Below are 14404 nucleotides of genomic sequence, written 5' to 3'. Positions count from 1 at the left end.
TTAATATGTAGATTAAGGGTAGAAAATTCTCTTCGCCTCTTTTTTATTTGTTTCCCTCTATAATCTTGCCATAAAAACTTACAATCAATCTCCTTTATATAATGAATAATGCAAAAATTAGATAACAAAGATTAATCCTAAAATTCACACATACATTTCATGTACATGCACTTATATAAATTAATGAGAGAATCCTATAACTGGAACCTCCTCTCATATTTTTAATATAATCCTTAACCTCATCTATTCTTATTAAACTGAGAACCTTTTCAATATTTAAATTGGTGTAAGAATATTGGACTGTTCCATTTATAACTAAGCCTGCAACATGGTCCAATTGATATTCTCCTTACCAAAATTTGGACTGATCAGAAGGTTGGTACACATTACATGCACTGGTTAGTTTGTGTATAATCCATGTTAATTATCCAATCCTTGCAAGGATGAAAAGAATTCCATAATTAAAGGAAAAGAATTCAGCTCAAACTACACCATGTAAAAGAATAGTATGAAATGCTTAAAGAAGTTTAGGAACATCTCCTGACCAAAAAAGAAAGAAAGAATATTAAAAGACTATGATTAATTGGTGTGGTAGGCAACATTGCCTCCGATGGTGAAGGCAGATCAATTAACACTACACTACCACTATACTATAATCATGGCAGCTAAAAACAATGGCATAGACAAGAGTAAAATTAGCTTGTATAAGGTTTCAAATCCCCTTTTCACTTGATTAAAAAATTACTAGTAATCAATATCCATGATGAAAGGAAAGGGGCCATGATCTCTTTAGGGCCTGCTGCTGGCTATAGCCGCAAGAATCACATAAAGAAATGCCCCTTTTTTAATTTTTATCAACCTTAGCTTATTATAATGTTTCAGAATGTTGGCAACTCTTAATACATATTGCTCAAAACCAGGAGACATGAGGCAATCTGGCTGCTCCCACCCCATCATTTTTTGACTTTTTCCCATAAAAGCTTGTCGGTGTTTTTATCCCTTTGTTTACAGCCTAAATTCCAGCACTATTAATTAGTGTTTTGTAATTAACTGTTAACATCTTTTGCAAAAGAAAAGAAAGATGATGTGAGAAAGCATACTACTGTTAAAATACTCTTTTTGAGTTGAAAATCCACACGTTTTCTCAATGCAAAGGTTATTTTCCTTTTGAGCAAACTTTGTTTCTTAAGGGATTATAGCATAGCGAAGGATGAGGAAAACAACAGTTCCTCCATATATTCGTCTTCATTGCCAGCAGACGTACCCACGTGTGGTTTTTCTTCTTAAATGGAAATCCATGTTCATATCTAACCCACTTTGCTCTCTTCCTTCCTCCCAGTTTCCTACTCATGCCCAGTCAAAATTTCTTCCGAGTAATTATGAATATTAAGATTTGATTTCGACGCCTTAAAGCATTCAAAGATTTTAAGCTGTCGGAGTAATCATGTTTTTGTTTAACAACGTATGGCCAACTATAAACATTTACCATATGCCATCTCCTGTGTTTGCAAAATCATTTTTTTATTTTTCAAACTATTTCATCTTTCAATTCAACATGTCATGACCTCTTGTCTATCTTCTTGACCGTGATTAACATGACCATTTTACTGGAGTTATTGTTTAATATATAGAATAAAAATCTGTTACGGCATTTGACATTTTTTTTTTATAGTTTTTTAATCATTTTAGGTCACATGTTTACTTTCATATTTTATTGATAAAAAATGTTTTAATCTCTAAATTTTAAATTTTAAACTTTAAATTCAAATAATAAAAATAAATAATTTAACGATGCGATTAGACGTTAATGTGAAATGTTTATAAGATACTGTAAAATTATATAAAGTGAAGCTTTGGATCTCAAGGACAGATTCCGGATTTCTAAGGCCGATGAGAATTGGGGCCCGAGCATTCCTAATTCCTTGCTGCTTTTTTGGGTTCAAGCCACAAATAATGAGCCTACGGGCCTGGCTTGACAAATAGGCTCTCCGCACCCCAAACTCTTCACAGTGGGCTTAGATTGGGCCTCCTTTATTTTCTTTTTGAAGAGCACGTTAAGGTTTGAGCATATTATTAACATTTGAGGTGGCAGGATTTAATTGGTCACTGATTAATACTAGTAAGCACGGTACCATAGAATCTCCAGCACCGTGTTCTATAAAAGATTTCAGTATTCTTCGTCACTGTGGCTTGGCCATGGAGCTCTCACCATTTCCAGTAAATCATCAAACTTTCCCAACATCTTCACGTTCTCTTTACTTTCTTCTTTTGCAGGCCCAAACGCACTGTCCAAATAATAGTTTCAGAGCTCTCAAATTCAAACCTTCTTGTTGTTCTCATCAAACAATAAAGGTTGGTGTTGAGATAACTAGGAAGAGGAAGCCCAAGCCAAGTTTTTTGGATCAAATTAAGGATAAATGGTCTCTAAAACCAATCATTTCCACAAGAGAGAAGTTTCCATGGCAAGAAAAAGAGGAATTTGAAGAAGAAGAAGTGGAAAGAAAGCAGTCTTTTGGGGGGGCCATATCTGAGTCAGAACGTGATGAGGACCCACAAGTTGAAGGGAGTGACCCAGTGAGTTCCTCTTTTCCGAGTCGGGTAATTTCTGCTCCTTGGTCTCATGGAAGCGAATTTAATGAACCCCATTTTGATTTTGTGCCTGAAATTTCAAATTTTGAGTCTAAAATAGAAGATAGTTTTGCTAGTGAGAAAACAATTGAGTTTCCAGGGGGAAACAAGGCTGAAGTTGTTGGTGGCCTAATTGATAAATCAGAATCTTTAAATGAGGAAGTTAACATAAATAAGCAAAAAATTGGATTACCAGTTGGAAAGGAGGTTGCAGCAGTTGAGGGCTTAAACGATGTAGTTTCTTCCAGAGAGAATTTCGAGGTTTCTAATAGTGATGATGAGGGTGGTTCAGTTGAAGGAGATAGCGGGAGAAGTAAGAAGAGGAGCAACACAGAGATGGTGGACAGAATGATACCGGAACATGAATTGCAGAGGCTAAGGAATGTTGCATTGAGGATGGTGGAGAGAACAAAAGTTGGAGTTGCAGGGATCACGCAGGCCTTAGTGGAGTACATTCATGAGAGATGGAAGATGGATGAGGTGGTTAAGTTGAAGTTTGAAGAGCCTCTTTCTCTTAACATGAAAAGAACACATGAGATTTTGGAGGTTAGTTTTGTACATTGTTTTGATTTTTTATGTTTCTATAAGTAGTTGCAATATTAAATCATTTCATTCTGTTTCTGTCTTTGATGATATACTTCCAGTGGATGGAGTTATTGAAAATATTATTGACTGAAACTGGAATCGTAGTTTAGAGTAGAATTCATATAGAATTGAGTCCAGCTATTTAATGTTTTGTTTATCAGAATTGAGTCTGCTAGCAATCGTGTATTAATTATCTCTATTTTTCATCAGCAAAGAACCGGGGGATTGGTTATATGGAGATCAGGCAGCTCATTGGTGTTGTACAGGGGAATGGCCTACAAACTTCATTGTGTTCAATCATATACCAGTCAGAATAAGGTTGATATGAATGTTTTGGATTGTTCAACTAATGTTGAATCTGATACCACCCAAAATATAGTAGTCAAAGAATCTGTTAGGACCATGGAGTGCTTCATGCCTTCTTCTTCAGAGTATTTAAAGGATTTATCTAAAGAAGAGCTCATGGATTTGTGTGAACTCAACCATTTGTTAGATGAATTAGGTCCACGGTATAAAGATTGGTCAGGTCGTGAACCATTGCCTGTTGATGCTGACCTGCTTCCTCCTGTTGTTCCTGGATATCAACCTCCATTCAGACGTCTTCCTTATGGGATAAGACATTGTTTAAAGGACCGTGAAGTGACTACTTTCCGTAGGCTTGCAAGGACAGTGCCTCCACATTTTGCCTTAGGTAAATTAATGTATGAGATGGTCTTTGCATTGCCAGATATTTCTTTTTCGTTTTTCTCCTGTTTTTTCTTTTTCTTTTATTTAATCACCAAATCACTTTCTTCTTGAGGTGTTCTGTTTCCTGATTTTTGCAGGAAGAAACAGGGAACTGCAAGGCCTGGCAGAGGCTATTGTGAAGCTATGGGAAAGCAGTGCTATTGCAAAGATAGCCATCAAACGTGGAGTGCAAAATACACGCAATGAAAGAATGGCTGAAGAACTCAAGGTGAGAGATTACAGATATTGTTGCATCTTGAAATGTAAATTTAAATATTTATGAGGATTTAGTCAGCTTATGGAAGGAATATGAAATGAGGGATTCAAGTATTCTAAAGGAGACATTTTATGGTCTCAAGATATTTTCCCATCACCTGGATATTGCTGTTTCTCTTATGAAAGGAAAAGAGAAAAATGATATGTAAACCTATTGATATCATTGTTTGTTTAGCCCCTAAATTTAGTATTTTGATATTCTCATGTATTATATAGCAGACTCCCCTCCTCCCCTTTCAGCTCATTTTTAACTCTCTTGAAATGAACTTGTTGATGGAAGTTTTCTGCTTGGTGAGAAACATACATTCAGTTATGTATTATATGGTATGCTAATGAGGCATATCATTTCAAATTTGAAGCAAATGCACGTTTATGACTATGTTCAAAATTTTGCTAAATTTTTTGTGTTAGATCATGGAAACAGGTATTTCGATGTTTGAGCAGAATAAGGATGGATTTGAATACTATAAACCATTGCTTTTGGCTTGATTTTACTAATCTTTGAGATTAGTTTTTTTACACACCAAATTCAAGCTCAGGCTACCTTATTACTTATTCTATCAAGCTTTTGGACAATTGCTTTTTATTTCTCTATTCTTTTGGTGCTCTAATCTGTTGCTTCATAGAAGCTTATTGCTTATTGCATATGCATTTTGCCTATGCAGCAATTGACAGGGGGGACACTGCTTTCCAGAAACAAGGAATTTATTGTCTTTTACAGGGGTAATGACTTCTTGCCACCTGTTGTAACAAAGACATTGAAAGAGAGGCAAAAATCAAGAAATCTTCAACAAGAGGAGGAAGAGAAAGCACGAGAGAGGGTCCTGGCCTTGGTTGGATCTAATGCCAAAGCTTCTAAACTTCCTTTGGTTGCCGGCACCCTTGCAGAAACCACTGCTGCAACGTCTCGCTGGGGGCACCAACCAAGTATTGAAGAGGTGGAGGAAATGAAGAAAAACTCAGCTTTGACTCAACAGGCTTCACTAGTCAGATATCTTGAGAAGAAACTAGCTCTTGTAAGTTACAGATACAGTAACTAAGAAACTATAAAAATATTCTCAAACATTTGATAACCCTGACACTCTTTCTGATTTATGCTGTGTTTCTAATTTTATGGTCCTAGGCTATAGGGAAGTTGAGAAAGGCCAATAAGGCTTTGGCTAAAGTGCAGCAGCATCTGGAACCAGCAGATCTCCCAACTGATTTGGAAACTTTGAGTGATGAGGAAAGAATTTTATTTCGTAAGATTGGTCTGAGTATGAAACCCTACTTGCTTTTGGGTAAGAATGAGTACTTTGCTTCTGCTTATTGCTTCTGACAGGACAAGTCAAATATTTATGTGGTTTTTCTGTTTTAGGAAGACGAGGTGTTTATGATGGGACAATAGAAAACATGCACCTGCATTGGAAATATCGTGAATTGGTAAAGATAATTGTCAAAGGAGAAAATTTTGCACAAGTCAAGCACATTGCAATTTCATTGGAGGCTGAGAGTGGTGGGTTGCTAGTATCTTTAGATAAAACTACCAAAGGCTATGCAATTATTATCTATCGAGGGAAAAACTACATGCGTCCTTGTGTATTGAGGCCCAAGAATTTGTTGACAAGAAGACAGGCATTAGCTCGGTCAGTTGAACTTCAGAGACGTGAGGTAACATAGTAATAAAACTCTTGATCCTTTTTATGATTCTTCTCCAACTAAAATATAATGTTTTTGCTTCTACCTAATTTGTTTCCTGCATTTTCTAGGCACTGAAGCATCACGTCTTGGACTTACAGGAAAAAATTGAGTTAATGAAATCAGAACTGGTATTCTTTTCATTTTAGATATATATAATTTCATAGTGATATTAGCAAGAGGTGGCTTGCTGAAGATTTTTATCTCAACAATGAGTTTTTTAATTCAGGAAGAAATGAAAACTGGGAAGGAGATTGATGTAGACAAAACTTCATACTCAAGGTTGAATAAAGCTCCCCTTTTTGATGAGGATATTGAAGAGGTAAATGAACTCCCAAACTTTTATAACTCTCTAGGTCAAGTGTATGTGCTGGAAATAGACATGCAATTCAATTTCTTCCACCTTGGTATGAGAGTTATACCCTTTAGAAGTTACAATCTTCCTTTTGGCCACATTTCCTAATACTCAGAGTGCTTACTCTTCAGCTATTTACATCTCTCAATAGTCATTAATAATCTATAATTTTTTTTTTTTAATTGTGAGACCTCACATCTCACATTTGATGTGAATGTGATTGTTAAGATTTATATAACAATCCAAGTCTCTCACTACTAACAACTTGAGCTTGAGCTTTTGAGGATCACGTGGTTTAGGCTAGAAAAGTTGTTAGGCCAGTGTTTGAACTTGAGTTGTTACAAATGGTATTAGAGCTTGTACTAGTACGATGTGGGTTTTCACATTGCTCTGATGGAGTTCTTGGTCCTGTGGATGATTTGTGATCTTGATGAGGACATCAAGGATTTGAACTGACTACTATGAGGTTAAGTCTCAGTTCCTTCCGCGGTCTGATATGGGAACCTGTCACTTATGTTTCTAGTTCTCGTGCTAGGATGGTATGTTCCCTTTGTACTGCTATTGATAGCAAACGTATTTTTGGTTGAATCAGGGCGAATGGGAAGAGGAGTATCTAGAAACGTATGACAGTAGCGAGGACGATGGTCATGAGCAAAAGGAGCTTATGTGAGTTTAATAGTTCGTCCACCCGATTGGAGTGCGAAGTACCAGCCACAGCAGATGTTTAAAAGGAAAGACAAATAATTTAACATTCCAGCCAGTGGGCAAGGGAAAGGTCATCTAGCAATGGAGATCATAGAATAGTGACATTATTTGGCAAATGTCCTTTAAAGCAGCCAGTGTTAGGCTAGGATTCACGGGCAAATTTTAGAAGCTTGTAGGTGCTTTCGCTTAAGCCGTAAATACGATAATGTAGCAAAAGTTTTCTTCCCATCTTCTGTATTCTTAATAGGTTTGAAGCAATCTGATATTTCTGTGAACTTGCCTTATTACCAGCTTGCAACCATGGAAATGGTTGTGAAAAAATAACAAATAAAAGAATATACATTGCCACATGTTCGAAGACCGAATATAAAAGACTTACGAAACTAACTTGGAAGACTCACGCTTTCATGAAACTTAATCAAATTATTAAGAGTGGTCAAGTCCTTGTAATATTTCCCTAGTCAACTGAGATCAATTACAGCTGCAGGGCTTACAATGCTGGAACATTCCATCAGTGACCTGTATTGCGCTTTTATTGTGAGAAGAAAAGTTTAAATGCTCAACATCAAAGTTGAAATGAAAAGCTTATCCATTGATCACATAAACTGCCTACTACGGGGCAACCTTGTCTTGCTCTAAGACTGTCTTTATAAAGTTCACAACAACGGATGCCAACTCAGTTTGATGTGAGGTGTATCCATGATTGGCTCCTTCCACGATGTGTAACTTGTGATTAGGTATGATCTTGGCAAACTCCAATGCATCCTCAATGGGAATTATCTCATCAGCAGATCCATGGACTGTCAAGACCCTGTAAATAAGATTGGTGAATAAAAGTATATATAAGCATATATTAGTGTAATTAACTATCATTTTACAATGACATCTACAGCTATATCAATGAATTAATGGACAAACAGTGATTTTGAAAGAGCAGTAATAGGCTCCGGATTCAGAGTTTTACCGACATTCTTTGTCAATCTTAAGGCAAGCTTCATGCATATCTGTTCTTAAGTGTTCCATTAAACTTTCCTCAGTCACACGGTATTGAACACCTCCTACACATAAAATGTAATTCAACCATGATATGTTGCCAATTGAGCATACAAAAAAAGATTGAACAAGAGTGATTCAGCAAGCGAGTAACCAAGCAATATATATGGGGCTGAGAGAGAGAGAGAGAGAGAGAGAGAGAGAGAGAGAGAGAGAGAGGTGAGGTGGGGTAGGTGGGAAAAATATATGCCTAGTTTGATTTTGATAGGGTAGTACATCTTACGCTTTCCACATTTTACAAGCAATGTTTTTATTTCCAGGAAACATTAAAGAATTGTTTGCATTTCTAACACAATTTCTATGTTTCTTTTCTCTCAAATACCGAATGCTAGTAGAGCACTTTAAGCAGCTGTCTTCATCACTGATTATGTGGCCACATTCCCTATCTGGATTCTTTAGAGTAACGTTTAACTGAATGGAAAGTCCAATAGGAAGGGCTATTGATTTTCTCAACCTAACAAACAACAAATACACCCTCACAGACATGAACAAAACAGAAGTGAGGAACGTATACATGTCATGGAAGCAATATAGAACATTACCTGTCTTATTCTTAACATCAATATATCCATCCTTCTTAATTATTTGCATAAAGTCCTCTCCCAAGCGTTCAGCAATGCCTCTATTCAAATCATAACGGCCAGAAACATTGACAAGTATATGGATATCTCGATATTTAGAAGCATAGAGAAGCACCACATTACCTCCTGCATTTACATTATTTTAGTGGCACAACATTTGCAGGGCAATATTCATATGAAAACTGACTAGCCATTATCACATTAAAGTAAATGGATTAGTCAAATTACAGCTGAAAAAATCTAATTGACAAACTGAACACTTAAGCCTCACTAACTCAAAATGAAAAGAAAATGTAGTCTAAATGTTAGCTTGGCTACATATTCCTTCCTTATATTAATGATCAAAACATTATAAGCAAAAGATATTGCTAAGATCCAACAGACAGTAGATCTGAAATTAACTCATTGTCTCGAATGTGATAGAAGATATAATCTTCATCAACTTGGTTCCCCTTCAAAAACTCACATGCAACTTCTACTGCATAGTGTAAAATCATTTTCTATTTTCACTAGTTTGTAAAATTTCATGTATGAACACTTAGGATACTCACCTTTGCTATGCCCAACAATCGCACTTACCACACGATTTTCCCCAGAAAAGTGTTGAATTACAGCATGTAAATCATCAGCTTCTCGGGAATAGTTACCATACTGAAATGATCCTTCACTCTCTCTGAAAAATGTAATGATAAAAATAAATAGCCCACAACTCACGAAATTGACATAGAGAAGTAAGAACTACACCATATAACACATGTTGTCTATGCAACAGAAACCAGCTCAGAAAATCTCTACTACTCACCCATTTCCAGCAAAGTCAAAACGAAAGACACTGATTCCTTCTTTCTCTAAAGCAGCAGCCAGGTTCACCATAGTATTGTAGTCCTGAAGTAGAATTAACCCTAGTGAGATTCCATAAATTATTACTATTTCTACATGAGCAGACATTTACAGTCAATATATTTGTTATTTAAAGCAAGGCAAAGGAGATGAAAGGACCCAACTTCATAACTACCAACCTTTCTGGATCTAAAACCATGGCATAAGATAACAATCTCTTTAGACCCAGTTTCATGCAACAATCCCACCAGCTTTTCTCCATGCTTGCTCGGAATTATCACTCTCTGCTGCTCAATCACTAAAATATAAAAAAGGGTCAATTTTTTTATCCAAAATTGTTACATTAAAAACTGGAATCATAAAATTACAAATCAAATGACTATTTAATTTGGGACCTGGGTCTTGGGCAGAGTGAGAGTGAGCCATCCTCAACCTCAAGGTTGTTGACTTTGCTTTGGAGATGCGATTGGCGGATGAGATGAAGGAGAGCTGTCGACAAGGAGACGTGGTATAAATTGATAAATTTAAGAGAAATGAATGAAAATTATAAGCAACAGTTTCCATATCTGAGTACCTCTCCCTCTTTCTTGCACTATAACGAAAAAATGCAAGACCGCAAATGGGAGTAAGCAAGAGTGCTTATTACTTATCACTTATCGGTAAAACAGGATCGCAGAGAATAAACAGTAAGTACCAGATTGGCAACGCTTTATACAGTACTGCTCTTCCGTGTAGCTTTCTTTGGTTTTTTTTTTTTTTTTTTTTAATTTACCTTAACTGATTATCTTAAAAATTTAAGCCCTTAAAAAAAGGATTCAACTATTTATTTATAGCTTATTGAAACCTAAAAGCATTTCAGACATTTAGCTAGCTCAACCTTTTGTTGAACACATGGTTCAATTACATTGGCGAGCCAACTTTCTCATTGCTTAGTTGACCTCTTCAGTTATGTTCCTCAGTAACCAAGAGTTACGAGGCCAAAATCAATTCCAATGATTCTGCTTAGTGTGTACAGTTATTTTTTGCCCATCTTCTATGTCTAGTGCTACACCTTGAATGCGGTTAAACATGGTCTATGAGCACCATTGGTTGGACAGAGTGGCACTCATGTTCCATGCACAATATGATTAACAAACGTGAAACCAGGACTAATTGCAGGGTATTCCATAATGGGGAAAACCACAAGAATCAACCCCATCTAGCACCTGCACTATTTGGCGGTTATCATGTTGTTGGCCTCATCCCATGTCTTTCTCAAGAGTGCCAGATGTGGTTGGATACCGAACGGCTTTGTCCCCATCTTTAGGCCCAAAAAAATGATCTAAATACTAAGCTAGTGACATGGGCCTGGAGACTTTAACCATAACAGCACATACACAGTAGCAAATACTTAAGAGATTTTTTACGTCTTAGTATTTGTTTGGTATTTTTTTTTTCAATTTATCTATCTCATAAAAATAAAAATCAAGTCAAACATAAATTTGAAAAAATTCTTAAAAAAATAATTTTTTTAAAAAAATCAAATTTTTTAAAAAAAAACTTCAAAAAAAACTACTGAACTTTATCTTATCTTTTTTTTTTAAATACAAGAAAATTTTTATTTTTGTTTAAAAAATATCTTTATCTGTTAAAAATAATTATAATATTACCCTCTTAAAAAAAAAATACCCTCTACAATAATTTTAACCAAAATTATAACTTATAAAAAGAAATTTATCAAACAACTTTAATTTAATTTTAAAAACTATTATTTTTCCTAAGAGCTTCATAATAACTTTTAAGCTAGAAAAAAACTAGGCCAAACAAGCTCTTACTTAAAAAGCTGAAAGTGGCCTTCAATAAAAAGGAAAAGATGGCTTCATTACATCCATCATTCAATTCAGTTTGCGAGCACAAAGTCAAATTAAAACTTCTAATCAAATATTAAAGCTTGTAAACAATAAGGACAACCAAGATCATAAAGCTTTCTAACAGTGAATCCTGACCAAAGATTAAATTAGCCAACTTGGTAACAAAACCTGAAATGCCAACTTATATACATAGACTTGTCTCCAAACACACAAAAGAGCGATGACCAACATATGCTATTTCTACATCTTACACTGGGAACATTCCATCAGCCCCCTCTATCACTTTCTTACCCGGAGCAAGGTTAAAATTAACTTGAAATTTTATTTCAGATGAAAAGGTTTATCTGTTTATTGGCACGAAAAGCAGCTAGTAATTAGGTGTATCCTAGTCCTGCTGTAAAGCTACCTTTATATAACTCAACACCACAGAAGCTAATTCAGTTTGATGTGAAGTGTAGTTATGATCAGCTCCTTCTACAATGTGCAATTTATGGTTAGGTATAATCTTGGCAAACTCCAATGCATCTTCAACAGGGATTATTTCATCAGCAGATCCGTGGACTGTCAAAACCCTGTAAATGAACACTTCATGAGACTTGCTTTTTAGACCAATAATAACTTGAGAAAATTATCTAACACCACAAGAAAAATTCCAGAGGGATGTGGTTCATTCTCACCTGCATTCTCTAGGGATCTTAAGACATGCTTCATGCATGTCTGTGCTTAAGCGCTCCATCAGACTTTTCTCAGTCACACGAAATTCAACACTTCCTATAGATATAAAATCTCAAATTCTCAATGAATGTGAAATGAAGCTAGAATGACTAAGCAAGTAAGAAGGGGTGGAGGGGAATCTGCTCAATTAGTTTGGTGAATGATGAGGCATCATATCTTGATATTTCCACCATTCTACATCCAATTCTGTTCATGATCAAACCATATCAAGAATTTACACAGGTCATTTACTATGTTTATTTTTCTTCTAAAATTCAAAAAGCTAGAAGAAGGCTGGTGGAAGCAGCTTAATTTGCTTCATCACTTGTGATGCAGCCACAGAAGAAACACTTGGAGGGAAAGAAAATTTCAGTTGGAAGGACCAGTGACTTCTCAGTTATTGAATAATTATTGAAGCAAAGTAGCAGTTACCTGTCTTATCCTTGATATCAACAAATCCATCCTTCTTAATTCTGTCCACAGCATCTTTTCCAAAACGTTCTTCAACGCCTTTCTTCAAATCATAGCGGCCAGAAACATTGACAACTGTATGAATATCGTGATACTTAGAAGCACAGAGAAGCACCACATTACCTCCTGCATTTGCATTATTTTAGTTATATTGCAAGAGTGTAAATATGAAAACTTGCTAGTCAATGATTGAATCAAACCTTGTAAGTAGGCTGCTTGAAAAGAAAATTGCATTTGAACAAAGCTAATTAAAGCAAACTACTTAAGCCTCATTAATTCAACATGAAAAGAACATGGAGTCTAAAATCTAAATTTATTCCTTCGTAAACTCTGCTTGTCATATATGACAGCTACTCTAGGCTGTGGTATTCTATTTCTGTATCCAGTTGTAATATCAATAATCAATGATCAGAATGTTATGAGCAAAACACCTCGGAAAATCCACTCACCTTTGCTATGCCCAAGAATTGCACTTACTATGCGGTTTTCCCCGCAAAAGTGCTGGGTGACAGCATGTAAATCATCAGCTTCTCGCAAGTAGTTACCAAACTCAAATGAACCTTCGCTTTCACTAAAATGAGTTACGTGTCAAGTAATTAGATGATAAGCATCAAAATGAATTCATAACTCCCAAGACTGACATTAAGAACATACACCACTTGACACAATTGAATCAAGCACACTTACAATCAAATTCTCAGAAGTATCTATACAGTAATTCTAATTCTGCCAGTAAATGTGACAATTGATTCATCAACAAAAGTGTGGTGAACATTAATGTCCAAGATAATTATCTCTTCCATTAGAATTAAATAAAAAGAATCTGTACTAATCTGCAGCATTTTATATCAAATCAGTAAGAAACAGATATTGACATTATATGCATCCCACACTATTGGTATCTCTCAATTAAATTAAGCTCCAAGGTGATCTAAATAGCCATGACACAAATGGTTATGAAACAGAAACCTCATAATAATGAGGCAATCTCCTAATAACTAGGAAACTAAACATGAATGCAGTCATTAAATCTCAAAAGTCCACGGCAAGTACCCTAGCATATATACCACTTACCCATTTCCAGCAAAGTCGAAACGAAAGGCACTGATTCCTTCTTTCTCTAAGGCAACAGCAAGGTTCATCATAGTACGATCAGCCTGGAACACATGCCGGTTCTATAAGTGGGCTTTGAACCCCATAAATGAGTGATTCTACATATCACATTTTCATTTCAACAATAACGGATTATACGCCCAAGCTTATTCTTAATTACTATGAGCGTTTCAATGCTTGACTAAATCAAAGAACAGAAATATGAAAGGTCTCGACTAGAATTTACCAACCTTGGTGGATCTGAAACCATGGCATAAGACTACAATTTCTTTAGACCCAGTTTCATGCAATAATCCCACAAGCTTTTCACCATGCTTGTTAGGAATCACTACTCTCTGCTGCTCAATCACTGAAATACAACAAGGGTCAGTCCCCAAGATTCTTTTAAGTAACTTTTCAAAAAATGAAATCATAAAAACTCAAAACAAAATTACAAAACCTGGACTTTGGGCAGAGTGAGGGTGAGCCATCCTCAAGCTCAAGGTTGTTGCTGATGAGATGAAGGGATCTGGTGAAAGAGGAAATTTAAGAAAAGAGAGAGTTTTAGAATTTGATAAATTGAAGATCAATGGATGAAAATTACAAGCAAGTGTTTCCATTTCATCTACTTGCCAAGTGTTTCTTTTTCTTATTCCTTACACTACAGCAGCAAAGCAAAGCTCCCAAAATGTTGTGGATAGGACAGGATAGGACAGGCCAGGACAGGACGTTGTAACAAAAAAAAAAACGCATAATTGTTTGAAGTCCAATAAGTCTTTAAAGCTTAGCCTGGCCCACTCAGTATAGGCCCGAGAAACTAATTAAGCTTGGATTGCCACAAACATGACTCA

At 35.8% G+C, this 14404-nt stretch overlaps 3 protein-coding genes across 4 annotated transcripts; 1 reads left to right on the top strand and 2 right to left on the bottom strand.

The window, feature by feature from the left end:
* Positions 1 to 2143: 2143 nt before the first annotated feature.
* On the top strand, positions 2144 to 7302 carry LOC18588384 (CRS1 / YhbY (CRM) domain-containing protein). The gene is made up of 9 exons (XM_018127361.2): positions 2144 to 3174; positions 3424 to 3904; positions 4038 to 4168; positions 4881 to 5231; positions 5339 to 5495; positions 5573 to 5865; positions 5964 to 6023; positions 6122 to 6214; positions 6840 to 7302. Exons 1-9 carry the CDS (start codon positions 2197 to 2199, stop codon positions 6915 to 6917), a joined length of 2622 nt encoding a protein of 873 aa, XP_017982850.2. The 5' UTR covers positions 2144 to 2196; the 3' UTR covers positions 6918 to 7302.
* A 53-nt stretch (positions 7303 to 7355) lies between these two features.
* LOC18588385 (putative uncharacterized protein YDL057W) lies at positions 7356 to 10218 on the bottom strand. Of its 2 annotated transcripts, none has more exons than XM_018127366.2 (8): positions 10121 to 10218; positions 9822 to 9915; positions 9606 to 9724; positions 9389 to 9471; positions 9138 to 9259; positions 8548 to 8712; positions 7917 to 8010; positions 7356 to 7763 (listed from the first exon to the last, which is right to left on the bottom strand). In XM_018127366.2, the coding sequence occupies exons 2-8, from the start codon at positions 9850 to 9852 to the stop codon at positions 7565 to 7567; spliced, it is 813 nt and encodes a 270-aa protein (XP_017982855.2). In that variant the 5' UTR covers positions 9853 to 9915; positions 10121 to 10218; the 3' UTR covers positions 7356 to 7564. The 2 variants fall into 2 exon arrangements, with proteins under 2 accessions (XP_017982855.2, XP_017982854.2); XM_018127365.2 differs by having other exon boundaries at positions 10001 to 10135.
* Positions 10219 to 11390: 1172 nt separating this feature from the next.
* On the bottom strand, positions 11391 to 14180 carry LOC18588383 (putative uncharacterized protein YDL057W). Its single transcript, XM_007012749.3, has 7 exons — positions 14014 to 14180; positions 13805 to 13923; positions 13536 to 13618; positions 12911 to 13032; positions 12423 to 12587; positions 11954 to 12047; positions 11391 to 11848 (listed from the first exon to the last, which is right to left on the bottom strand). The coding sequence occupies exons 1-7, from the start codon at positions 14171 to 14173 to the stop codon at positions 11662 to 11664; spliced, it is 930 nt and encodes a 309-aa protein (XP_007012811.1). The 5' UTR covers positions 14174 to 14180; the 3' UTR covers positions 11391 to 11661.
* Between the last annotated feature and the right edge of the window lie 224 nt (positions 14181 to 14404).

This window comes from Theobroma cacao, chromosome 9 (genome assembly GCF_053813885.1).
Source record: "Theobroma cacao isolate CCN51 chromosome 9, ASM5381388v1, whole genome shotgun sequence".
Taxonomy (NCBI): domain Eukaryota; kingdom Viridiplantae; phylum Streptophyta; class Magnoliopsida; order Malvales; family Malvaceae; genus Theobroma; species Theobroma cacao.
The sequence above is the reverse complement of the archived record's forward strand: the minus strand, read 5'-3'. Positions and strand labels throughout refer to the sequence as shown.

What these genes read in the sequence shown, in the direction of transcription:
- LOC18588383 (XM_007012749.3), bottom strand. Translation starts at nt 14,173, where the DNA reads ATGGAAACACTTGCTTGTAATTTTCATCCATTGATCTTCAATTTATCA. An exon ending in AATTCTTGGGCATAGCAAAG is followed by an intron (nt 12,588 to 12,910) that starts GTGAGTGGATTT and finishes ATGCAAATGCAG; the next exon opens with GAGGTAATGTGGTGCTTCTC. An exon ending in TGATATCAAGGATAAGACAG is followed by an intron (nt 12,048 to 12,422) that starts GTAACTGCTACT and finishes TTATATCTATAG; the next exon opens with GAAGTGTTGAATTTCGTGTG.
- LOC18588385 (XM_018127366.2), bottom strand. Translation starts at nt 9,852, where the DNA reads ATGGCTCACTCTCACTCTGCCCAAGACCCAG. An exon ending in TCACTCTGCCCAAGACCCAG is followed by an intron (nt 9,725 to 9,821) that starts GTCCCAAATTAA and finishes TTTATATTTTAG; the next exon opens with TGATTGAGCAGCAGAGAGTG. An exon ending in ATGGTTTTAGATCCAGAAAG is followed by an intron (nt 9,472 to 9,605) that starts GTTGGTAGTTAT and finishes ATTCTACTTCAG; the next exon opens with GACTACAATACTATGGTGAA.
- LOC18588384 (XM_018127361.2), top strand. Translation starts at nt 2,197, where the DNA reads ATGGAGCTCTCACCATTTCCAGTAAATCATCAAACTTTCCCAACATCT. An exon ending in GAACACATGAGATTTTGGAG is followed by an intron (nt 3,175 to 3,423) that starts GTTAGTTTTGTA and finishes ATTTTTCATCAG; the next exon opens with CAAAGAACCGGGGGATTGGT. An exon ending in GCCTCCACATTTTGCCTTAG is followed by an intron (nt 3,905 to 4,037) that starts GTAAATTAATGT and finishes TGATTTTTGCAG; the next exon opens with GAAGAAACAGGGAACTGCAA.